The sequence below is a fragment of the Rhinolophus ferrumequinum genome, chromosome 26 (genome assembly GCF_004115265.2).
Source record: "Rhinolophus ferrumequinum isolate MPI-CBG mRhiFer1 chromosome 26, mRhiFer1_v1.p, whole genome shotgun sequence".
NCBI lineage: Eukaryota > Metazoa > Chordata > Mammalia > Chiroptera > Rhinolophidae > Rhinolophus > Rhinolophus ferrumequinum.
In genome coordinates this window covers 14,292,683-14,320,070 of record NC_046309.1, presented here as the reverse complement: position 1 = coordinate 14,320,070, position 27,388 = coordinate 14,292,683, and the positions used below count along the sequence as shown (strand labels likewise).

At 39.4% G+C, this 27,388-nt stretch overlaps 1 protein-coding gene across 5 annotated transcripts in view; it reads right to left on the bottom strand.

The window, feature by feature from the left end:
* The window catches only part of CHCHD3 (coiled-coil-helix-coiled-coil-helix domain containing 3), a 251,919-nt gene that overhangs the window by 72,740 nt on the left and 151,791 nt on the right, over positions 1–27,388 (bottom strand). For 3 of the 5 annotated variants that reach the window (XM_033099246.1, XM_033099250.1, XM_033099248.1), the window contains 2 exons: positions 21,044–21,058; positions 19,925–20,008 (listed from right to left, as the gene is read on the bottom strand). In XM_033099246.1, the coding sequence (XP_032955137.1) occupies positions 19,925–20,008; positions 21,044–21,058 (99 nt within the window). The remainder of the gene's footprint in view (positions 1–19,924; positions 20,009–21,043; positions 21,059–27,388) is intronic. The other 2 variants (XM_033099247.1, XM_033099249.1) reach the window with 1 other exon arrangement.

Sequence of the window (27,388 nt, the reverse complement as noted above, 5' to 3'; positions counted from 1 at the left end):
CTCAGTGGAAGGAAGTGACGCAGCAAAGCACCTGATAAGTTCACTAAAAGCCCCCTTCAATGTGCAACCACACCTGGTGGCTCTCCAGAGATGAATTTGTGTTACATCAACATAAAGCCACAGGACACTTCATTCAAAAGAAAACTATACCTGAGCTATAATGACCAAGATGCTCGAGTTTCCCTTATTTGTGGTATGTTTTATGCAACCAGCTTACATAAAAAGCCATGTTGTTTTTTAGGGGTGGTTCACAGGCTGACAACTCTGACATTGCAGATTCTATTATGTGACACAAGATGGATGATAAATAAGATTTTTCAATTTAGGTTCATCACTTATTTTATCCAAGTGAAAATCTTTCTAAAGACACCCTTACAGAGATAAAGTAAATTCCTTCCAATGCTTTACCATGGATAAGCAACCACAGGAGAGAAATGCAAAAATCTGTACCACACAACCTGTGTCCTCATCTCATGTACAATCTGCCAAGGCGTTTTAGGTGTATTAACAGTAATATTTAACATCTATTGACACAAACTTATGTGCCAGGCCCTATACTATGTGCTTGGGAGGGATTATCTAATTTAGACCTTACAATACCACCAACAGGTTGGCACGATTATCTCCACGTTGCAGAAGAGGAAACTGAGGCCCAAAGAAGTTGAGTAACGTTTGAGGTTGTCCGTGATCCTGCCAGGACTGAGAACAAGCAATCTGGCTCCAGAGATAATATTCTTAACAGCTACTATTTCCAAACAACTATATAAAAAAAAATGCCTTATGAAAAGATATCCCATGTAGACAGAATGATCAGAGGCTTCACGTAGAAGGTCACAGGGCAGTGGGGACACTAAGTACCTAAAAGTGAGGAGGGAAATTCCCTCAAAGGTGAGAGAGGAAGAAAACAAAACACTCCCAAACCGGAAACCCGGTACACAGAAGAGAGGTGCAAAGAGCAGTTATCAGGCCTTTCTGTTTTGACAGGGAACGTGAAACCCTGAAAGGGACGTGGAGGCGGTGAAAACTGATCGGTCAACCGCAAGGACACGCTGGACATTTTCAATCATTATAGATGTATTTAGAGGGGGAATTTTTACCCAACTAATATCAAAGCCTACGTGGATAATCCAGGTATTGGTTAGCTTTGGTAGGCGCCCCGTGAGCCCAAGAGGCCTTCTTAGCTCCTGCGTGTCTGCGGCAATCCCACCCCGCTCTAAGCTCCCATGAGTCTGTGCAACACAGAGGTTGACAGCGTATCCTTGGACTGCCGGGGTCCACACTGTGACTCCACCACTTACTTCCTCTGTGACCTTGTGCACCATTATTCCGCCTCACTCTCCTCATCGGTAAAGTCAGGGTAACAGTCCTGTTACCCTGAACGGCCAGAAAGGATACATGGAATAATGCGTGTAAAGTGTGTGGCACCGAGCTGGCAAATGGTAAACTCACAGTAAGTGTGGTTTCAAACAGCCAGGTAGGATTATTCACGTGGACTTGGAACAGGGGGGTCGGGGGGCTTGAGGAAAGGAGTGCGAAATCACAGGGAGACTCATAAGGAAATGTTTACAATACTTCAGTATTTGCCTACCGGGTCCAGAGTGCCTATTTACTATTCCTCCAGGACAACAAGGATTAGAATCACTCTTGAAATCAGAGTGCCATTTGAACTCAACATAGAACTGATCTGCTAACAAAGTACAGACCAAAATAAGCACCGTCTGCCAGGCTTGGCAAGACCGACAATGTACTTGAAAAGCAAACCTGGCACTCTCGGAAAAGATAGTGAAGAATACACTAGAGCAATACATGGCACGGAAACAAGGCAAGAGATTGGGGCAACTGGTGCTCCACAGAACCGACCAGAAGGCTCCTCCCCATAGGCACGGCTCAGGCCTGGCGTCAGGTCCCTTCGTAAATGGCAGCTGATCCAAGGCCTCCCTGAATAAAACAGCCTCTCCATCCATCGCCCGCACCCCACCCCCCACTCACACTGTCATGTTTTTCTTCCCTTCTGTTATTTTTCTTCATAGAACTTATCACCACTTGACATAAAATGTATTTGTTAGTGACTGTCTCATAGAGTGTTAACTCAATGGAAACAGGAATTTTTGTCTGTTTTCCTCTCTGCTATATCCCCAGAGCCTAACATGGAGCCTGCCACACAGTTCCCTCTAGGTAAGTATCAAATGAATGACCGAGCCGGGTGAACAGCTTACGGTGACAAAGAAAGCAAAGGAAATAAAAAGACATTCGGCAAAAGTCCTACATTATAATAAGGGTGTTAAAGTGCCTGTTTAAGAAAAACTAATGAAAATATGGCCAGTTAAAGCAAGAATTACTTTTCAAAAGTTTATAGAAATCCAAGCAAACTAAATGTACTCTAAATCACAGATGGGACCAAGAAATTGAACGACATACTGATTGAGGAACATACAAGTTCGGTTTATGAGAATGTATACAGAGGGTGCCAAAAACATGTATACACATTTTAAGAAAGGAAGAACCCGTATTAAAATGGTAATAATATATACAGATAACAAAAGATGAATACGAGTCATGTGTATTCATGTTTTTGGCACCCCCAGTATTTTAGAATTTGTATTTCACTTGTTAAATCAGCAAACATTTTGCTCTCCTTTAAAATGTCCATAGATAAAGTTACTACTAGAAATATGTTAAATGAAAGTCAGTATTTCTACTCCTTAAAATACCGTGAACATATAGTATTTTATTACCACTACTGGTTTTAAGATACGTGAGTAAGAATTATAAAGCATAAAAGAGTATCTACCCATACCCTATTTTTCTACGGGGATAAACTTTAAGAGCTGTAATTTTCTCAAAATAAAAATGATTTGCTTTGAATAATGGGAAGATCCAGAAAGTATATTACATGAAATATGCCATGGGAAATTTTTTAAACTGCCGTGTAGGTGTTCAAGGTGGCAAGTTGGCAGTTATTTTACCACATTTTTGTACCACAAGGAAAATGCGGGGGAAAAACACAAAAAGCGATTTACAAGTTCCTTATACCTTTATCTTTAAACTGTAGCATACTCAAATAAAAAAAAAATATACCGACAATTGAGTACATGAAAAAGTTTAATCCTTATAATGCCCATAATTTATACTGTTAACAACGGACTACTTCAGTCATTAAAATATGCTTTGATTCAAGGGATTAAAAAAATACAATACTTGCAAAAAGAAAAGATAATTTAACAGGCCTAATGGACATTAGTTGGTTTTTTGGTTTGTTCATTTTTGAGGCAGAAAAGACAATAGGAAGTTGTGGGAGAAATACAAAAATGAATTTAAATTATATGAGAAAGATATTAGAGGTTCATATAGATAGATCTTTTGAAAAGGTTATTATTTGGGGATTTTGTTTTTTAGCTTGAAGTATTTAGTCATTTAATTTTATGAAAATTCTCTAATCTCAGAATGCCTTTTGAGGAATCTAGTCAAAAAAGGTCCATTCTTAAGAAAGGTAACACAGCATACTGTGATCCCCCACCCCACTCCCACCCCAGAGCTTGCCAACAATATCCTGAGACTCTTAGTTTTATAATTAAAAGGACTTGGGTGATTTTGCTCTTTGGTGAGTACTTTTAATAAAAGACTCTTGCATAAACTGTACAAAATGTGAGGTGCCAGGATCAAGTCTGAAGTAGTACATGTTTCTGTAGAAATGAAATCTACAATATTGCTATCAATATCCCCCTGCCATTTTCCGGACGCCATGACACCACCAGAAATGTTTTCTGCCTCTCAGGAATACAATCCAAAATAAAAATCTCATTTTTCAAGAAAAGGCCCCTGTCACCAGGAATATTCTTACCTGTAAAATCAGCCATTAGAAGAGCAGTGTCTGTCAAGGCATCTCCCCTCCCTTCTGTGATTTTTTTTTTTTTTTTACTACACGCCTTTTTGCTCTTGCCCTAACACAACCCTACAACCTGTCCTCACCGTGCAATCTCCTCCTTACTTTCCATTCCATTTTAATGGATAATAGAGAAGAGAAAAAAACCAACAAAAAACCCCCTCATTCCTTACGTCTTACTTGTTAAATAAAAAAACTCTGCATTGATATCCTAAGTCAGAGACTTCCAATAGGAGATGAAAACAAATATTTAAAAAACAAAGACATCTGCTCACAGCCCATTATTAAAAGGATACCTGTACTTCCTCCGATTCCATGGTCTTCTCGGTCCTTATGCTCCCCAGACCACAGCACCTTCCTTAAAGCTGGTGCCCATGAACTTCATAACCACACTTCTCTAGTACCTGGTCTCATCTTCTGCGTTTCCAGTCCCTGCTCTTGAGGAACTGGACTCCAATATTACAATATCTCAAGGTTTAACAAACAAACCATTCTTTAACCTGGAGAAGCGAAAGTTCAACCAGCTGTTTTCTTGTTGTTTGTTAAATTTCCTACCCATCAGCTAGTCTTACATTCATTTAACTAAATGGACGAAGATTCTAAGCAGCCTCTGCTCAAAAGATGGAGGATGAAAGAAAGATATATACGCTTCAGTGCTAAAGTGCTCAGATTACTGTCTCTGATATAGCCTGCCAAATTTGATGGGAAATACATTCAAGAGAAATCCCATTTCATCAAATAAAATGAAGTACTCTATAAAGAGCTCTGAAAATCTGAAAGATTATGTAGGTCTCATTGTAGTTTTCTTTCATTATTTCCACATTACAAAAAAATAGTTCTACAATTGAGACAATGACGCTATTCCTTCTGGCAAAATTCAATATAATAATTCAACATAAAACAATGGATATTTTTTTTCTAGGTTTTTTTTTTTCTTCCCCAAACAAGTTACCTCAAGCAGCATGTAGTTATCAAATAGATGCTGGAGACTCATGATGGCGATGATAGCTGAGGTTATCCTAGTTTAATATCCACCTAAACCCACATATAATATTTTATTTCAGCTCCACACCCTCCAGAAGTATGTTATGAAAGTCACGTTACAGTTAGGGCTCTGAAGGTGAAACAGGTTACACGGTGTTTTCTAGGACAAAGAGCCAATGAGTAGGTGGTCCAATATTTGAATCTATATCTACTTGTCTTTGATGTCATTAGATTTACTACGAGGCCCTTTGAGGAAGAGGTCGCAAATATTTGATACATTCCGGAATCATCTAAGCCCATCTCCACAAAATTCTGAGGTCAATATCTGAAGTAATTATGAAATGACCACGAGAGAAGCATTTGAGAATTACTGCTTTACAACACTGTGGGTATGTAAAAACTACCAATGGGAACAAATCAGCAAGTCAGCTGTCCATTCCTCTGATAGAAGAAATCAGGTGAATTCTGAAAATTTCTCTCATTCAGTATAGCAATTAATAAAACGCTACTGCATGCCTGCTTTGTATCATGATATCAACAAAAGCTAGCTAAATTTTATTGTTCACAGGACTGAGTTCCATAAAACCTCACGAATGGTACTCAAATATTCATTCTGTTCCAGTCACCTCTGCGATATTTGGGATGGCCACCCCAACACAAATCAGTTCTAGGAATCTAAATAAAGTGAATACTCACCTACTTAGAACATATTTAATGAGACAGTAATGGTGACATGGTAAACACTGCCATCAACTCCACAAAGCCAATTTTAAAACCTCCAGGTTTCTGTTTTCTCGCCTGAAAAATTATACTTCTGAAACAGATGAATGTTAAAGTTCCAACGTGTCTATAAAATATTCCACTTCATTAACGCCGCATCCAGTTTGTTGTATTAATACTGGTTTTAATTGTCAGTCAGCATAGGCTTAAAACATCAGCAATCTTGTTTTGTTGCCTGGCAAGGCATGAAACCCAAATTTCATTATAATCACTGTTTCCATTTGGCTACTTCTGAAGTAATATTCAGTCAAAAACTATCTTTTGCATAATTACTCTTACTAGAATATAACTGATATTTCTGTGAGTGTAATTACTTTATATAACTTGCGCCTCTATTTAGATTAAAATACTTACCCTTTTGTCTTTCTGGCATTATTCTTTTGGGAACCAAGCTCAGGGTCAAATCCAAACGATATATATATTTTTAATGTACCCAACAACAACAACAAAAAAAACGGCATTCTCTGTCTTTAATTACATACTATTGAATTTTTACAAATAGTTCTAAGGATGTCTGCCAAATTTCTACAATTTAGAGCCACTACATCATGGGAGAATAGACAGTTCATAATTTATTATGCATTATTTTTCTGGATCTACAGAAACACTCATTGTAGTTCTAAGTTACATTTTCATTTTAACAATAGTTAGATAAACAGAAAAACAGATCTTCTTAACACAAGGGTTGTCTACTTGAGGAGATAAGCTAAGGATCTTAACTCTCAGTCCTGAACTAACTACTAGTCTCTCACTTCTATTCTCACTTTAACTCACATCACAGACAGTCCCATCTAGGCAAGGAAGAAACAATATTACGATTAAGTTCTAGAAATACTAACATTAAGAAGAAGTAAGGAGCAAGGAGGAGTTTTCTAAGATTAATTTCTAAGATTAATTATTCAAGTTAATTCCGAGGCAGGGCATAGGGAAGCCACTGAGTTAAAGTGTAAATAGCTGTAGGACAGGAGACACGTCTCTGGCCTGAAACTAGAGAAAGGAAATTGACAGTAACTTCATATGTATATGATGACAATTTAAACTTGCAGGAAGTTTATGCCCTGAAGTCTCATATGTATACATCTAAACGGCAGGTGATGAAGCTGCCTGGGCTGGACATAGTGGTTCAAGGGCTACTTCAGAGATCTACTAGAAAGAGATGATTTTGCAAAGTGGGCTATGGCAAAAGAAGACGGTGGGGGCAAAAGCGCCCGAGTGGCAGTGGGGCCAAGGGATGATCATTCCTGGGCACTGTAGCCCCTTTTCTTGTTGTTGCCACCACACCAAGTCTCACTATTATCTTGGCTGATCCTGTAACTCTGAATTCTGGTTATTTTTTCCCCCACAGTATTTCTCTCCATCCCCTCGGAGAAGGAAGGTCCGATGCACAGATTCTTTCCTGTTTCCTTACTTTCAGCATCTCTCCCATCAATTTAGCGAATGTACTTTACCGTACTAAATGCATCCATCATCTGATCACGCCCTCTAATGACACGGGTGTAAGTTTTCTTTACGGTGGAACACAAGACACTCTGAATTAAGACTGCTACTGCTTAGTTTATGAAAGCAGCCAAGTACTCAACTTGCAAAGGGAAACTCAGCTGAGAATTGGTTACTTCACTCCAGTGGTTCTAAACGAACAATGTCATGCCCACTTCCACCAAAAATCTTCTGAAAACAGGTGCAATTGCATAATACGTGTAAGGCCAGAAAGCCTTACAGGAGTTTTAGAGTCTGCCATGGTGACACAGATGGAGAGGCTGATGGTGGGGAGGGAGACAGAGGCGAGGCTGCACCGGCTGGAAACCTCAGGGTGAGTCAATCGACATCTCTGAGTCTCAACAACAAAGCCACCAACTGGGGTGGTGGTGAAGAGAGTCAATACCCACCCCTAAAGGTTTGTGCTGGGGTTAAAAGGATGGTGTTCCATCACTTCCTACACTGCCTGGCTTGTCTTAATCCCTCAGTAGATGGTCGCTGATGATACTGACACTGATATTTATTGGACAACAGCATTAGAACAGCAAAGACATGCACAGTGCAAAGCACCCAGGAGCATGTTCTCTCAAAGCCAAGTTTGGGGATAATAAGGGAAGCTGGGCATTCTATTTGGGATGGGGCTTGTGGATAAAATGGATGTCCTCCCCTTCAAAGTCATGGAAAAGTAATGGTTATCACTTAGAAAGCGCGATCTAATTTACTCCAAAAGTTTACTTAAAAAGTCGTGTCTGCACTGACTGATGTTTAATTTTATGTAAATGACATATGTAGTTGTATGAATATCAGTAGCTGGCATGATGTAGCTTGAATCTCTGCAAAAATCTGCATGATAAGGTGTAAGGTGTGTTGCACACGAAGTGATCCGGAAGACTCATCTCTAAATGACACAGGCCGTTTTTGAGATTAAAGCCTTTCATCTGCTAAAACATGTATTCAACAAAGATTTGTAAAGCACTTACTATGTGTTCCAGGTGCAGGGGAAGCAGCAGTGAGTGGACAAGGCTCCCGCTCTCGTAGCTCCTATGTGGAAACTACAAGTTGTGAGGCTGCTGTACTGGGGCCACGCTCTTCTCCCTGAACTCTCGTCCTGTTTCTGAAGGCAAATCAAAGTCCGGAGCACAGGACGGCTGTTGACCTTCATTCACCTTAACTCATGGGATACGAAGACTGCACTTTCCAACCTGGGCAAGCAAACCTTACTGCGTCCTCACAAATAATAGCCAGTCCCATAAACTCTTTCTGAAAACTCAAGGCGCTGAAGGAATGGAAGGTGTTGACACATCTTTAAGATTGCTTGTTCCTCCAGCTCTAGATCTTAGCAAACAACTGGAAGATTTGTAAAGACCCACAGTGATAATTAAACCCTACTTCATTTTACGGAAGAGGAGACAATTCCTAGTAGGACCCTTGTTCGCATTCTCCTGGGCCCCCTGCCTGATTCTACTCACAAAGTTATACAACTCTTGGATTAATGGTTATGATTCTAGGTCCTGGTGAAACCCCACTACCTTTTGCTCCCAATTCTGGGGAGCCTGGAATAACGCAAGCTTGAATCAGGAAGGTGAATATAAATATAAAACTGAGATAGTATGGTATGTTTTCTAAAAGACTCTTACAGAGACTAGAGATGATGAAGAGAATTAAGAGTGAGAACAGTGTATGAGGGTTCCCTTTTCTCTGCAGCCCCGCCAACACTTGTTGTTTGCTGATTTATTGATGATGGTCATTCTGCCAGGTGTGAGGTGGTATCTCATTGTGGCTTTTATTTGCATTTCTCTAATGATTAGTGATGTTGAGCATCTTTTCATATGTCTATTGGGCATCTGTGTGTCCTCTTTGGAGAAATGTCTGATCAGGTCCTCTGCCCATTTTTTAATTGGGTTGTTTGTTTTTTTGCTGTTGAGTTGTGTGAGTTCATTATAAATTTTGGATATTAACCCCTTATCTGATGTACCATTAGTGAATAACTTCTCCCATTCAGTAGGATGTCTTTTCCTGACGTTGATGGTTTCCTTTGCTCTGAAAAATCTTTTTAGTTTGATGTAGTCCCATTTGTTTATTTTTTCTTTTGTTTCTCTTGTCCGAGGAGATAGAGCAGAAAAAAAATATCACTAAGAGCAATGTCAGAGAGTTTACTGCCTATGTTTTCTTCTAGGAGTTTTACTTTACGGTTTCAGGTCTTACATTTAAGTCTTTAATCCATTTTGAGTTTATTCTTGTATATAGTGTAAGAAGGTGGTCCAGTTTCATTTTTTTGCACGTATTTGTCCAGTTTTCCCAGTACCATTTATTGAATAGACTGTCTTTACCCCACTGTATGTTCTTGACTCCTTTGTCATAGATTAAACGGCCATATAGGCGTAGATTTATTTCTGGGCTCTCTATTCTGTTCCACTGATCTATGGGTCTGTTTTTATGCCAGTAACGTGCTTTGATTACTACAGCCTTATAGTGTAGTCTCAAAAAATGAAAAATAGAACTAGCTATGACCCAGCAATTCCACTTCTGGGTATTTATCCAAAGAAATCCAAAACACTAATTCAAAAAGGTATATGAACCACTATGTTCACTCCAGCACTATTCACAATAGCCAAGATATGGAAGCAACCCAAGTGCCCATCAATAGATGACTGGATAAAGAAGAGGTGGTACATACAGACAATGGAATATTACTTGGCCATAAAAAAGAAAGAAATCTTACCATTTGCGACAACATGGATGGACCTGGAGGGTGTTATACTAAGTGACATGAGTCAGACCGAGAAAGACAAATACCGTATGATCTCACTTACATGTGTAAGCTAAAGAAAAAAATAAATGAACAAACAGAACAGAAACAGACTTACAGAGACAAAGAACAAATTGAAGGTCGCCAGAATGGGGGGAGGGCGGGATTGGGGAGCTGGGTGAAAAAGGTGAAGGTACAAATTAAGAGGTACAAATTGACAGTTACCAAAACAGTCATAGGGATGTAAAGCACAGCAGAGAGAACAGTCAATAATGTTGCAACAACTATGTATCGTGCTAGGTGGGTGCTAGACTGATCGGAGGGATTACTGCATAAATTATACAAATGTCTAACCACGACACGTGCAACTAATATAAAATAGAATTAAATGTCAACTGTAACTGAAGTAAATAAAGTTTAAAAACGACAACAAAGCCCATTGCACGGGACCTTCAGAACCTGGAGCTTCTTGCTCATCTGTCTACCCTTTCACAACTCAGTGCAAAGGGAAGGCAATTCCAGGATGGTGGCCGGTCCTCAGAAGCCCTCAGATGAGGAACTCTTATCAGTGAAATTCTACGGCTTCTTGATCTCTACATCCTAGGATGCGAATCAGGAAAGACCCAAAAACTGTAGGTCCTGGCGCTATGCAGGACACAGTAATCCTCAGATGGTGTGTCAAGAAACAAAGTGCATGTTTCTTGAAGAAAGAAAAACGATTCTGTGGTTTGAGTGTCACGCGGAAACGTGGCATGCGGTATCTTCATCCTGGAAGCTCTGAATGTATAGAAACTGTCAGAAGGTGTACAGAAATCTGTTCAGCTTAATTAAACCTAACACTGCTCAAAATTCTTTGGCCATGGAACACATCCCACTCCCGAACACATTAATTTCTAAAACTTATCTAGTGCCTATTATATGCCAGGTACCACCATGGTGATCAAAGAGGAAACAGGTCTGGTCTTTATGGAGCTTACATGCTTAATATTTATTTTCAAAGAAAGCTATTTGAGGCAACCAGTTGAACTGGGTCTTTACCTGAGTATTTAACCGGATGGACCTCTCCATCCCACCAAATTCCCCTCTAAATCCCCTTATCTTTAGGACTTTAAGGGACAAAAGTAGTGGCTACTCTCACAAAACACTTCTGCTCTGGAAAAGAAGCAGCGGGCATAGCCTCCATGGATCCACTGTGGCCATGAGAAGCTCGGTACCAGATGCCCACGGGCGTCTGTGCCATCTGCATTTGTCACTCTATCTATGCACAGTGCCTGGCTCACTGGAGGAATTTAATAAATGTGTTTTTGAATGAACAGTGAATCCAAGGACTCCCTCTAGCCAGCGACCTCCCCACCCGACACCCCCCGCCCCCAAATTCTGGTAAGAATGACCAAAGTCAAATTCTATCTCAGTTGCCAACTGGGTTTGGATTCCCTTCATTAAATTCCAGCCTTAGTTACTATGCTTTATATGTGAAGTTCAGGTGTGGGCTCTTCTGATGGGATAATGGAATGAGCTAATAATACTATTTGCAAATGTTGTGAAGACCAAATATATCTTTCTAACCAAAGATAATGTGTTAAAACGTTAATACCTTATAGAGGCACAGCTCGTTTGTGGTCTGAACTATGAAACTGCAATGAAGAGCATTTTCATACACCAGCCCTGCAATTTCTTTCTAAAAAAATTAACAGTCATGTATTTTAATTTTTCAGTAAGATAGGGAAATAAAAGCACTGGCTGGTCTGATAATGGAGTACATTTGAAATTTATAAATAAACAAGATATCAAGAAGCAAAACAATCAGTGATTATGAAATTAGATACAAAGAAAAATCAAGAGATTTCGCCCATTTGCGATTGCATACAAAGTAAACACAGAATGACTTCCTGGCTGCAAAACGATTATCGGTATCAAAAAAAGATCCCAAAGAAAGGAAAGGGGGTATTAATTGTGTTTTCAACTAAAACAACCTGCTGAGCCTCCCTAGGCAAAATGAACAGACTCTTTAAAAGTGGAATTAATTTTGTCTGGATTGCGTAACACTTTATTTCTTACCTTGTCTTTACACATTCAAGTGGCATATCGTTTAAAAAAAAACTGTCATGATAAACAGATTCTAATTATGTTATCGTTGAGTCTTTCACAACGTAAAAGAAATGTGAAGAGTTGAGAAAGTATGCAACCCATATTGTTGGCATCTTGGCACTTGTGAACATTACAAGTGCTCACAAAGAGGCAATACTGGGCTTAACAGCTCCACTGTATATTATCTCTTTCTCAGAGCGCTGGGGCTGGCACTGCAAAGCACAGTGGTCCGTTCTAAGCTCTGAATAGAGAAAAGGAAGAGATCATTAAATTATAATTTCCATGCACAATTGATACAAGTATTTCCTACCAACAGGATTAATATGAAAGAAAGATGCCAGAATAAAGCTGCCCGGCAGAGAGGATGGCAGTTTAGTGTCTTGGAAATGTGATTTCACTGAAAACCCTGACACATCACAATACTGCAATCCTATTTACTGTAACAAGCAGGGTGGATAATGCTATTTAATACCTAGTGTACTGTGTGCCATTATCTCCTGGTTCTGTGCTCCCTGCTCTCATCTTACCTTAAGGTTAATACTTCTTGACAGCCAACATGGTAAAGAGAGCACCACATTAAGTGCGGATCCCATGATTTGCAAATCTTTCCTCTTAAGTTAGGCACAGAAAACCTGGCTCCAGGTAAGGGGATTATTTTAATGAGATGCACGTTTACGAGCTCACCCCAGAAAAAAATGGAAGTCTCATATCCCCAAAGCCAGTTTAAAAGATCATTTCAAGGTTACCCAAACCACATTTCCCATTAGAAAACTCAAAGAGGTTAACAGAAAGCCAATGTGTTTGGTGGACTCGTTGAATAATGAATTAAGGATAAGACCCCCATTTCCACTATAGTGTATTGATTCCCCTGTCTCAGAGAATGAAATAGATTAAAAAAAAGAAAAAGTCCACCCTGCTTGTTACTTTTGGAATACACACAGTGTATTCCTTTAGGGAGGCAGGTCAGAGTACGGAAAGGGTTTAGTCTTTGAACCTAAGTTCTAAATAACTGTCAATATGTTAACAAAAGGTAAGGTGATACTGGGCCTTATGAATTGTTCTATCTAACAATTAACATCTAAAAGTATTTATGTGAACTATCATTATTTGTTAATGATAAAAAATTGAGACTAACTCAAGGTACATGCTGCAAATCACTGTACTAGCATCTCTGTCATTTGGAATGGCACTGCAATTACAAGTGACATCGGCTGCTATTGTCTGCCATGTCCAAACTCCTGGATCAGAGAACCCTCTCTGTTTCTGTAACTGTTGGTAACTCCAAAAACTGCAGGGACCCTGCCTCGATTTCAAGATGAATGAGGAAGCAAAACATGAGGAATGAGGAAACAAAATTTCCAAGTGTCAAAGGAACAATATACCTCTCCAGGTTGACAAATGCAAACTAGCACAACCTACTGAGGCATATCTACCACAAAGTTATGCTTTTAACTATTGTGTTCAATTTGCTGTACCACATTGCGTGGCCAAAGCACACACGATAATTTAGTGTATGTTAGTCACCCCTACATCCTAGAATCATTGACAACTGTTTAGGAAGCACCGTGGGGGGAAAATAGCAAAGGATCTTTTTTTTTTTTAAATCCCATAAATTGAGTTCATCTCCCTATCCCCAAAAAGGATTGTTTATGTTCTAGGATCTCAGATGTCAGTGGTCTGTGGTTTTTATCCTTATTAATCTCTTGAAAAGGCTGACCCAGCTTCACTCAACGAAATATTTTTACAATGACAGACTTCAGCTGGTAGTAAAGAAGTAAAGATGCATCGTAATTTCTTCCCCATAAGGCACACACTGAGCTGACCACGATTTCTTCTGTTGTCATTTCCTTTATTATCATTGTCGGCGTTATTCTCCCCCCAAGCTTTGCACAGAGGAATACAGAAACGAAGGTACTAATTGACAAGGAAGAAGTCAAGCAATCAAAAAAGCCAATTACTCATACAGATGAGCCCGACACTTTATGATGCAGGGGAAGACGTGCCAAGTACCATAAGTACAAAGGCTTTTAAAAATTGCTCACTTGATGTAAGCATGACCTTAGAATTTAATCAGCAACTCTCTCCACAGGTGACAAACTAGTAAAGTACATTTCTTCTTAATGACAATTTATTTAGTTTTTTTCACCAATCTCTTTGCATTGCTCTCATTTGCCCAGCTCATAACATTTCTCTCTCCTTCTTAATTGTGTGGCTCTCACTGCAGCGTGTATGCAAACTGCGGCTGAAATGTAAACTGGAAGCAATACATACCCCACTACCCTGTTGATCTGAACACTGTAACTGTATCAGACTCAGCTCTCTGATGTCCCTCAGCTCCTCAAGCCACTAGGGCTTTTCAAGTTGTCTTCACGCTGCGCCAAACCCCACCACTCTTACGAACGCCAAGAGCCGAGTGGATGCAGTAGAGCCAATGGATTGAAGTGCATAATTGAGAAGTTAGGCATGCGAGACACTCTAATCATCAAAGAACGCATGCCTCCAAGATGTCTCGGGGAGAAAAGGGTCCTTCATCCCGGAAGATCCCTGGGAGAATCTGGGCTCCGCCCTCTCCTATGAGGGTCTGGCTCCTTCCTCTCACTCCCCCAACCCCCCCAGGATTAACTACTGAAAATACACACTTTCCTGAAAAAACATGCAGGCAATCCGGACTCTAAAGAAATACCCATCAATACCGTTTTTCAAAAGTAACAGAAAGTGTGTTTTCTTTCTAGGGATAGAATGAGATGGCAATGAACGAACAAACGAACGAATGAATGAAAACACCTCAAAAATATTTTTAAACTGCTCAAATGACTATAAATGTCTTACTTCAAAGGAAAAGAAGTACAACTAGATATTAAAATAAGTCTTATGCGTATCATGCTGCAGTTGCTAGGTAATCGGCCGTATTTATTCCCTTTTGGTCAAAGTTTCCCAGGAAGTGCCAATTCCTGGGGAGAAAATTATACATTTCGAATGCTTAACAATTTCAGGTTATGAGATAGCATTAATCAAATTACAACATCAGGCCCTAAAATGTTGCATTAGAAGCCAAAAAGAGCTAACTTACTACCCAAAGAACTAACAAAACAATCAGCAGGATTTAACTTCTTAAGTGCAGAACTGGCAAATATTAAAAACAGAGCTGGATAAAAGCTAAAAGCTCAGGTGTTGGGCCTGGCTCACATCCAAATCGTGCTTTGGCTGTACCTTCGGGGGCAAATTCCTCGAAGCCTTAGGATGTCACCTACACAATAGAGGTGGCAGCTGCATGGGGTTGTTTGCGGGGATAAAAGGGTATAATCCATGCAAAGCGCCGCGCACAGTACAAATAATCAATAAATGTTACTGTTAGTTACTAGGACGATGATGATGCTGTAAGTAGCTGGACATTCAAAGTTAAATGCGATTTTTCTCATAGATTTAAATTAGTGATTTACATGATTTAGTGAAGAAGACATAAACATTTCGTGTGTATTTACAAACTGTCCACTAATTGTTTAGATGTAACTTTACGGTCTAAGCTTAGTAACCCGAGGCTCCATTCACTGTACTCCTACTATGTGTGAGTTGTGGAAAATATGGATGTAAGAAATTGACCTTTGTCCTCAAGGTCTTTACAAGATAAACACAGATAACGAGCCTCAACCATCATGAAATACGGCAGCATGAGAGAGGTATGTGAAGCATTATGGAGGATTCCCTGAAGGACTCGAAGAAGGCTTCTAAAAAACACTGGAGAACCTTCTCTTCGAAAGCTTCCTGGGCTTCCTCTCATCAAATCACCAACCAGGAATTAATTCTCTCCAAGTCTCTTGTGTCAACAACCAGGAATTAATAACTCAAGTTGCTTTCGGGCCACTCACTTACCTGCGATGACGCTAACGTTCTTACCATATACAAATTTACTTGGCATCACGGTCAGTGTTGTTTGATCAAGTTGGCAACACTCACAATGAACTAAGGACCTGAAAAACTTTTCAGGTGGCTTTGACCTTCTTTCTCACGAAAGAGTTGCTGCTCTGGATGGAATACAGGCACTAACAAGTGTGGAGCTGGTGTCCAGGTAAATTATACTTATTACTCCTGACAAGGGAAAGGAGAAAATGATCTCAGACTCCTGGTCAACTAGCCCACATAAATCCCTGGAAGGAGAAAGCTCCATTCACACAAGGGAAGACCTACTTGAGAAAGAGTTCATTGAAACAGATCCAAGAGGCAAGCCAAGCTATGTTATAGAACTGAGTGTATTTCACACGTTCAGTGGACTTGGATTCATATTGTCAAAAAGAACTCTGCATCAGGTCAATGAAAATGAAATGCTCAGGTGATTAAGATGATGAAAAGATCACTGAAAAGTGATAAGACAGACAGTTCCTGTGTTTGTTAATCCAGCAGATGGGCAGGTGGTAAGGTAATCTTAGCAACCTTCCTTGGAACGATTCTGTAAGACTCGATGTCCCCTCTCTATTACTGATATACTACCTGGGACCTAGATGATGAGTATGCTGTTAAAACAGAGAAAGATGTGTACTTAAATCCACTTTTAAAGCACAGGCAACCCGGGTTTCATAGAAAGTGAAGATGATTCTGCAAGTTATAATATTATCATCAGTTTTTCCTATATTAGATGGAGCTCTTTTCCGTTTTCGCACATAAACTGTGCAGAATTCCTAATAGAAATGGTTAGACAGTGTACTTTTCACTATTACCACAGTACAAGAAAAATCCTTTTTATAATATCTTGCATTAAGTGTAGAAAATGCTTCAGCATTGGGGGCCTCAATGTTTCTCAAATATTCCTACCGTAGGTGAAATTCAACTTAGGTATTTTAGGAATGGCAGTAATAAACAAAAACAGGATTTCATAGAAATGGGCAGAAGACATTGGGAAGCTGAATAATAACTAAAGGAATTTTACGATTGTTAGTATCTTATGCACAATGGAAAGCAAGTAAATATTCTTTAATGACAGCAGCTTACATTTAAGCACTTTGCAGTTTCCAAAGAGCTTTTTTAAATACATGTTCTTCTCTGGTCCCCCCCAATAACTCACAAATGTAGCAAGAAACAGAATTCTCCCCACGCTATAGATGAAGAGCCAGAGACCACAGAGATTAGGTGAAGTGTCAAATAACTAGAAGACAAAGACATGTCTTCTGACTTGCAGTCCAGCGTTCTTTCTAGGACATGTTATTAAATATGGAATTACTTAGTATAAACTAATAGTAGGGTGATAATTCCACCTCAGGATTCTTCTAAGCTCACTGGTGCTTCTCAGCTTTCAGTTAAAATTCCTAAATAACTACTTTCTAGCCTCATCTTCAAAAGGGAAAATATTTGTGTGCATATATATATATATATTCCCTCCCCGCCAAGTCAGAATACACTAATCGCAATGATTCAATATCATCATACACGTCCATCTTGTCTCGTCTCCCACAACCTGTTCTATCCTGAAGCCAAAAGTAACTATGAAGTGCTGAGCAGACAAGCTCAGTCTGCCAAGAACAACTGCTCTTAGCTCCACACACCAACCACTGAATTACCGCCATCCAATTGGTGAATTTATGAGAACTGGGTGAATACTTTGCAGTGCCTTTTCTTGTACCTATCAGTGATCACTGATGAGTTCAAAATGCACCAACACTTAATTCAAAAAAGTACGAATTCAAGCATAGCACTTCTTGATGGCAAAGAAAACTATGGTTGGGCGGGGAGAAAGCAGGTGCTAGGTAAATCACCTCAAAACTTCCCCTCCCATCCATTTTGTTCAGCTAACAATGATGTGGCAGGTGCCGCACTCTGGAAGGACCGATGTAAAATAAGAAATACCACTGACTGAGCCGTTACTCAGCGCTGGACACTATTACAGCTGCTTTATGAGACTTTGCTCATTTCATCCATTAGTGACGTAAGGTACTATTATATCCTCATTTAACAGCGGAGGAAACTGGAAGTTTCCGGAAGATGCTCCCACATCCACAGCAGGTAAATGCCGGTTCAGGGGTTTGCATCCCAGCCGTCTGACGTCAGAGCCTGTGCTCTATCTAGCCCAGGGCTCTGCAGCCCACACCCAACTCATGGGTCAGTTCCAGTCCACCACCTGTTTTGAGTACAGCCCTAAGAACGGTATTACATTATTAAATGGTTGGGGGGGGTCGGAAATCGAAAGAAGAGTGTTTGGTGACATGTGAAAATTATATGAAATTCAACCTTTCAGTGTCCATGAATTGGCTGGCACACTTCTTACCGACATATTGGCGACGGCGGCCTTCACATTACAGCGGCAGAGGTGAGCGGCTGTGACTGTAACCACACACGGCCTGCAAAGCCTAAAATATTTCCTCTCTGGCCCTTTACAGAAAAATGTGCTGACTTCTGCTCTAAGCCATTCCACTCTTTGCTTATTGAACATCTCCATTTGGATGTCTTCAGGAAGAGCCCAAACTGACCCTATCCAGAACCAAACTCCTGATTTCTCTCATTACACACACACCCAGATCCGTGTGTGAATAGCATTCCCTGATGGAAAACGCATCTTCTAGTTGTAAAGCCATAGACCTAGCCTGCCTTCCAGTTCTTTCTTTCTCTCATGGTCCAAGCCACCAGCAAATCTGGTCAGCTCCACCTCTAAAATATCCAAACGAATTTCTTTCCTTCCACGGCTGAGCACCCTGGCCCAAGCCTTCACCATCCCTTACCTGGGCTTCTGCCAGAACCTCTAACTAGGTCTCTCTGGTTTAAGTTCTTGCCAAGACAGCAGCCAGAATACTCTCCTGCTCACAAACCTTCTGGCCTTTTTGAATATGCCAAGTACACCCCTATACAGGGCTTTGGCGTCTCCCCATTCCTGCAGGCCTCTCCCCAGATGCCAGCCTATTAGGGCCTCCCTTTCCACCCATCCCCAAATCTACACTCTTAGGCCTTGGGACTCCCTTCCCCTTGCTTTAGGGTTTGCCATATCCTCTCAATCTCCCATTCATGTATGTGTTGGGTTTTAACGGAATTTAGGTTCCAAGGGGGCCGAAGTTGAGTTCATTTCTTCAATAGCATATCTCTGGTACTAGACCAGGGCCTGACATATATTAGGTGCTTAAGTATATATCTGCTGAATGAATGAGAAAATGAAATGAGAAGAAGCACTCAGTTCAGTGACACCGAGACAGATGAACATATTCAACATATACAAGTAATCGTACTGAAGGGGGTTTAGTAATGTATTTCTTACTTTACCTACACTCTTACTAGGCGTCCTATTCCAAACAAATCAAATCTTGGGGGTTGCAGTCAAAGGGGAGGAAAAGCTAGCTTTGCCATCTCATGGTCTGTGTATGAAATTATTCTAGGCGAATCTACTGTACTGAACAGTGCATTGAATAGGGGCTCAAACTCCCCTCCTTACATTTCGTTTCAGCCTTGAATCCCTCCTTTGTGTCTCTGTCCAATTCTAGATCCATGGTGACGAGAGGAGTTACCTCAACACCTCCTGATTTTTCTCCCTAAGTTCTGCTATCCAGCTCTTGTCCACCCCTCCTGAAAGGAACCTTCATTGCTTAGCCACAACTTGAGTGAATTTTCACAAAGACAACGTATCCTTTATGACACTATCATTTCTAAGAACGTACTCAAGTGTAGTCCATGTTTGGGAGAGTTACGAGTACCACTCTCCTGTGTGACCAGGATGCAGTGCGGTTTCCAAACATTTAAAGCAAAATATTTGAGGGAAGTTTGTGAGCGGCCAAATATGTCAATGAAACAAGTAACACAACCATACCCCAAACTATCAAAATAGAAATGACGTTCCCTGCGAGAACGACCTATCTGCTTGCTTTCTTCACTTCCTGGTGACTTTGTAACTAGGAAAAGCAGTTACAGTTCTAATTTATTGATTTTTAGGTAAGTGTATGGGAAAGCTGCAGGTGTGGTAATAGAAGAGAATCGATGGTAAGAAATCGGCATACCCTCTCCTCCAGTCTAGCCAGCTGCTCTTTGTAGAACGTATCCTGCTTCTTTAACGCTCGATTTTTCTCTTCCAGCTGTTTAGCCTAAAAAAAGAAACGAAGAATATACTATATCAAGAAAAAGAAACAGCATAGCAAAAGTCAAGTATAAATTACATTAGAAGTAAGTACACAAAGCTCAAGATTTTTGCAAACTATTAGGCCTCTGCCATAGAAAACCATTAATAAGATGATGATTGCTGTATTTAAATGTAAAGAATGAGTCTATATTGTCTTTTGAGGGTTTTTTTTTTAAACTCTAACAGCTGTGTCCTACTTTGTCCCAATGTATCATAACCCAGCAGAGACAGACAGTTTTATTTAACTTCTCCTTCAGAGAGTAATTTCAAGGAGTAATATTTTGCACAATAAAACTTTGATTTTACTCTGGGCATAAGACACATGGTTATTAACCTTTCTTGAACAACAAAATGCCTATATAACATTGTGTACATAAACTGTGTACTTGAGAACCCTTAAATTACCCAGTGAAAACTGCATATAAGTACATGTACCAGTCTATTTCCTTTTTTATGAAGTAGCTGTCTTTAGAGGGAGGGGCAAAAACTACTATAAATGTTTATTTGAATAATTAAAAATCAATAATAAAGTAATTTAAAAACTCAGTAATCCCAATTCTAATTTACAAGATATTTTTTTTTTACAGAATGAAAACACAATAAAATATTTTTGATTCTTGAAAAACATAATGATAAAGATGGTTACTTGTGGATGTTTTTCAAGATTAGTAAAAAAAAAAATGCATTTTTCAAAGTTAGTTGTATCTCGATTATTACATTTAGGGGAACTTTCTGGGAGGGAACAGACCTATATCAGCCCAAGTTAGAAAAGTTTTTAACATATTCTTTAGTCAGTGAATGCTGAATACACACCTGACCAGGAATCTAAAAAAATTAAGGACGTGTTTTGGCATTCCCATACTGTGGCGTGCACCATATTTTTTTGCAAGGTGATCAAGTTTGCCTGCCTCAGCCAATGGAAGCGTGACCTCCACGATCTGATCTGCTTAGCTTAAGTAAACCCATTTGCACATTTATAGATCATTGTTTTCCTACTTACTTTGACATCAATGTCCTGAAGCATGTTAAAAACAAACAAACAAAGTTATTTAACAATATAACTGCTGTTTTTTCCTAATATCAGAGAAATCTGATGCATAGTATCTATCTAGAATGCAAACCAAAGAAAGCAATAGGGGGGATAAAAGGGACTTGCTTAACTTTGGACACATTTAAATGTGACTGAATTGTTAGTTTAAATAGAAGATTTCAATGAAAAGTTCATGTTGCTTGAAAGCATATGAATAAATAAAAACAAATACAATATTAACATCTGACAAACATATATTCATATGCAAGCACATAATCCATGGCTTCTTAGTACAACACAGGAAAACTTGACTAGTCTGTCAGGCACATAAAAGAAAAAGTCAATGGAGAAAGAATGTTTCACAAAGCTAAGTGTGAATAAAATAGGCATGACAGAAGAGAAAAGACCTTTCTAAATTCAACCCAGACCCTCCCCAAAAATAAAGGAAATGAAAAAGAAAGGACTTATGAGACCTTCCATAAAATTAAAAAACCATTAAACCCAATGAAAAGCAAAAGGCAGAAAGAGGAAAAGAAATCCCAACATGTAGCTGTGAGAGTTAATGTCATTAATTCCCTCTACCTCATCCCAGCACCCGCAGGTTTCCCCAAAAAAAGCCAAAAGAAAAATACACAAATGATCTAGACTGGTAATTCACCCACAAAAATACAAAAAATAAACAAATGGAAAAAGAAAACTCAACCCCACAAGAAATCAAAGAATGAAAATGAAAACAATGAAATACCATTATTCATTTATCAAACTGACAAAAAATAAAATAATATTGACAAGGATACAGGAAAATTGGCTCTTGTATACACTGTCGGTCAGAATATAAATTGGTGTAACTACTTTTTAAATCAATTTGAAAAAATGTAATAAGGCTGAAAAATGTACACAGTCACTGAAATCCGAACACTATATATATATATTTTTAAAGGACTTTTCTTCAGTAATTATAGGAATATGCAAAGATATTCGTGATAGAGTGATTTAGAATGGCAAAAAAAGAAAAGCAAAAACCAAGGTAATTGTGATATAAAAATACTCAAAATATACTAAGTAAAAAAAGAAAAAAACACTATAAAGAGGAAAGACAGCATGATCTCTCTCTCTCTCTCTCTCTCTCTCTCTTTTCTGTAGGGAAGAGGAAAAATAGAAAGACTGGAAAGGTATTCAAATAAAATGTCAACAGAGCAGCCCAGTGGTGGGCTTATGGGTGGTTTTTAGTTCTTTTTGCTTCTTTACATTTTCCAAATTAAAAATAAACATACTTTGTATTCAAGGGACACAGGAAGAAATGTTTTGAGGTGAGGGAACCATTCTGCTTCTTGATTATGGTGGTGGTTACACAATTGCATTCATTTGTCAAAACCTGTAGAACTGTATATTACAAAGAATGAATTAAATTACGCAGTGACTACAAATTAAGCATACCGAAACTTATAAAAGTAACTACTCATAAACGTATGGATGGATGCGTGTATATTTCTCGACTACTATTAATCTGTTTATCACTTGGCCGATTTTACTTCTAGGCTTTTAATCCTAGGAAATATTAAGAAGAGCACACAAGGATTTATATCTAAGACAATGCAGCCAGCATTACTTAACACAACAAACAAGTGGGAACTGCAGACGTTTGTGTAAATAAGACTTGGTCTAACAACAGGATATCGATTACAAAGATTTTAGTCCAGCCATCATGATCAAACACTGAGAGCCATTCAAAAATATTTTAATAGAATGGTTAATTTTTTTAATTCAAAATATAGTGCGGGTAAAAAAACAGGCAATAAAATAGTATGTACGGTAAGTTCTTAATTTTGGTTATCAAATGGGGGGGCAAAAAAAGAGGAACAGGGAAAGTTGAGTGCCTAGTTATATAGACGTGGAAGAAAGTGTAAAGTATTCTAAGGTGTTAATATTAGATATGATATGTGTAGTGGGATATTTTTCTTATTTGGACTGTTCGCTATTTTCTTAATTTTCTATAATGAACAACTACTACTTCAATAATCAGAAAAATACTTTCAAACATTAATATCACATACATTTATCCCTGACGATGAGATGGAAACATAATATGGTACAAAAGCCAGGCGAGTGAGCATATTAACGACCAAAAAAATTTGTTTTAACAACTTGAACAGTTATTTATAGCATGGAAATTATTTTACCTACTAAATTCTTAATGTATTAGCACTTTATTCTCTCTCCCACTCAATGACATTACCCACCATGGTTCTTCAAGCACTTGCACTAAATGTTTCTTTTGTTCGCGTACAGTTGCAGTGAGGTTTTTTTTTTCCTTTTTAATTCAATACTACAAGCTTGAGCCTCCTGAGGGTCCACAAACAAATTTCATTTTGAGGAGCTGATTACAACCTAAATAAAGGATCCTCATTCCTCTTTCACATTTTTAAAGGTAATTCTTGAAAAATTTTAATGCAACATGCCAACAGGTCAGATATGCATACTAAAGAACTAGCTCCAAAGGCCTGAAAACACTAAACTATAGTCTAACATCACACACCTTTCCCCAGACGGCCAAGACAATCAATCAATAGTTTGAGATCTGCTGGGGAGAATAACAAAGCAAGAAACAGGGCCACCGCACTTGACTGGCGCGTCGCTTTGAAACAGTTAATGTGGTGCTGGGAGGGAAAGTCACACAATATGAATCCTAAAACTTAAATAAGCCGGGAATACACTGACTAAGCTAATAGCTGGCGAGGGTGGACAGTCACACTCAACTCAAGAAAAAGCAGTGAACCAAGTGCAAGGAAATAAAGCCTGTATGTGTCACTCTGTAAAAGATACAGAATCGTTGTAAACGGACACGGAAAAACAGAGTACAACAGTGTTGCCACAATAGAAGCAGTCCTTCGAAAAACAAGCATATAAAAAGGTTTCCCCCATCTCCTCTTTGCTATCCCTCACACTGCAAGAAATGTGCACTGATTAGTTTTTAGATCCTGTTAGGTTTGGGATAACACAATTGGGCTTGAAAACATGACAGAAAGTGTTTACGTGGATCACTATGGAAAACTAGAACGTCCCATATGCAAGAGAAACAAAGAAAATAAGAAAATCAGCTTTCCTTTAAGAAACCCGACACATAAACATTTTGATGTTTTCACTCAGTGTTGGTGGCTAGACTCAAAATGAAGTATATGTGTATTTCCTTCCTTGAAGACTTGCCTCTTTCCAGGAAGGACTGAAAAGTTTATGTGCCTAACTACCTCCTCTCTTCCTTCATTGTTGGCTTTCATTTTAACTTCAAAAACCATTACCCTTTGCCTATGCTTTCTTTTTTTTCTAGAGAATAAGCAGACATGCCCCAAAGTGGCAGAGGAGGTAGCCTGAAAATGTCTTTGAAAGTGCTTACAATAAAGGATGTAAAGAGGTCAGCAGAAGAAAAACCTGGGATTGTGGATGTGACATATTGTGTTAGTAGGAGCTTTACCTTCCCATGTACGCTCCGAGGGAAATCATCAGAGTAAAAACGTCTTGGCATTGTAGGAGCCCAGCTCTCCCAGGCCTGACTGCTCCTGGGAACTGAGGTATTGCACGGGGTATATGGCATTGGGAACCCAGTGACATCAGAAGCTCTAAGTTCTGAGGCCACACTGTTACTTCACACACCAATTCCAAGGCATGATAAGGACAGATTCTGTGCTATGAGAAAGCCTGTACATTTTAAATGACAAAGTTCCTTGATATGTCAGTGTTCAATGATCATAGCTCAAGGTAGAAAACAAAGCAGAAACCTGCTCGATTTTCCAAGGGGTGGTTTTATGAAGCCAGAGATTATGAGGATTAAGAAAAGGCAAGAACAATAAATCAATACAAAGAGGAACTCCTATAACTCATTTCCTGTCATTCTAAATCTTGTAACAAATCTGAAACACACATATAATGGACTGGGAAAGATTTAATCTTTCACAATGAAATGGCCAATCTGTGGTAGGCAAAATCTCTCTCTCTCTCTCTCTCTCTCATATCCATCCATCCATCCATTCATCCATCCATCCTTCCACCCATCCATCCATCATCCATCCATCCATCCATCCATCCATCCATCCATCCATGTATCTATCTTACAACTCACATAAGCAAACAAGAACAGTGAAAAGAACTTTATTCCTTATCAGAACTACAAATAAAGGATGGTATATAGAAACCTAATAAAAACTATATGCTGACATGAAACAAAGAGAGTGAACCAAAATATCCAAGGGGGCTGAACCAGAACAGAAACTTGTGAGGTACTATTACATTTAGAAGCTCTAGAACATGATCACTGTGAATATCAATTAGCCGTAACAAAATAATTGAAGCAGCCATGTATTCAATTAGCTGAATAGTAGACTTTCGTTATAAAGGAGAAATTACTCAGGGTTCACTGAGCCTTTATCAAGTGGCATTAATAAACAAGGAATTATACTCAGAGCATTGTTTTCTGAACCACACCAGAAGGTAACCTCCGAAAAGGTAACTCCCTTTCAAATCTAGGTGAACTTGAAATGAGGCCCGACTTGTTATCAAATTTATTGTACTTTTCAATAACTACTTACAGGCAGGAACATAAGCTCTGAACAAACCCAGTTTGCAATGGTAAACTAGACTGATGTCCGCTAATAGTCAGGCCTGATATAAGTTGACTACAGACCAAGACATGAAGACACAGACGGTTCTTCCAGTAGACTTCTGCATCCTAAATCGGGAACTCGTACCCAAGCCGCCAGGATGTGATCAAACCCATTTGTTTCTGTTTGTTTTGTTTTCCCAAAAAGAGCTTCAAGAATCCGGGTCGATACGTCAGTTTTTTTCATACTGAAAACATTCTGGAAACAGCCTACAGAATATGTCCTCAGCCACTTTTGAGGCTTATCTGCTTATTCTTTTGAAAGAAAAAGGCAGAGGCAAAGGTAACTGGTGTTTGAAATAAAAAAGTAAAGCCAACAGTGAATGAAGAGAGGAGACTGTTAGGTACATACATTTAGAACAGAAAGCAACCTCGTGGTCCTGTGCTTTAAATTTTTCCAGAAGTTCTTATAACATTTGTGCAGATTATAGTACTGGACAAAAGAAGCAAAATTAAGCACCGGGTGGAATTAAACAAATTTTGCAAGCTTTCTTCTGTAGCTTTAGAGAGGAAAAGATATTTTAAACCGTACGTTTACTTCTAATTCAGAACTTATATGGACACGTGAGGAAACTACTTGGTGGGGAGTCAGGAGACCCAGACGCCCAGCTGAGCTTGGCTAAGTCACCACGTGGCCTATTCAGGTCCCAAAACTCCCTTCCAATGTTACTTCCTCCATGTAGTATTTACCAAGCCATTACCCCTGCTACCTCACCTCTGTTGCACCTAATGAAACTTTTCAATAAGTCTCTTTGACTTTTGGTTTTAATTACCCACCATCCCTCTCCTCAACTGTAAACTCTCTGAAACGGGAAAAGGGATTTACTCTTCTCTGTCTGTATGTTTGGTTTGACCTAGGTCTGTACCTTCCACAAAGGAGACACTCCAGACATGGCAGCCAGAATGAAATCAAGTGAACTGGGGGGAAGAGTTTGTAGGAAGTAAGTAGACACAGTTTCTGGGAAACAGCTCTGGCACAGCATCTGTGATTTACTTCAAAATATGACAGCCCACACAGTGTGACATTGTGTGTCCGCGTTACGCAGGTTAAGCTCTGAACCAGGTGTTATCAGGATGTCAAGCACACACAACCCAGGAGCAATCAGCAAGTACTCGTGTTGGAAGCTCAGAATTGGAAGCGCAAGGAGTAGAGGCCGCTACGACGAGGCATCGCTCATGCAAGTCGTCACCGCCAATGAGGTTTTGCTACTTAGCACAGCGCCTGCCGGAAATGAGGTTTCCTTAGTGAAAACGGTTCTCTACCCAGCATGATCCATGTTACATACAGGTTCCTATTAGTGAAATGAAAACCACCAAAAGATATAAGGGTTCGGTAACCTATTATAAAGATACTCCTACCTCTGCTGGGGAACAGGTTCTATAAATATGAGTGGTGATGAGAACAGGTCTGTAGCTTTGACTTTAGAATGGCTACGCCTGACCCCCAAACAGTCCTGCATCCAGCCACTGGTTTAAGACAGAGATTCTTGCCTTCGGACTACTGACATTTTGGGACAGATCCGCCTTCGTTGTGAAGAGCTGTCCTACGCACTGCAGAACGTTTAACAGCGTACCTCCCTTTCTGACGCCAATAGTACCACCCCCCACTCTGAGTTGTGACAACCAAAAATGTTTCTAGACATTGCCAAATGTCCTCTGGGAAG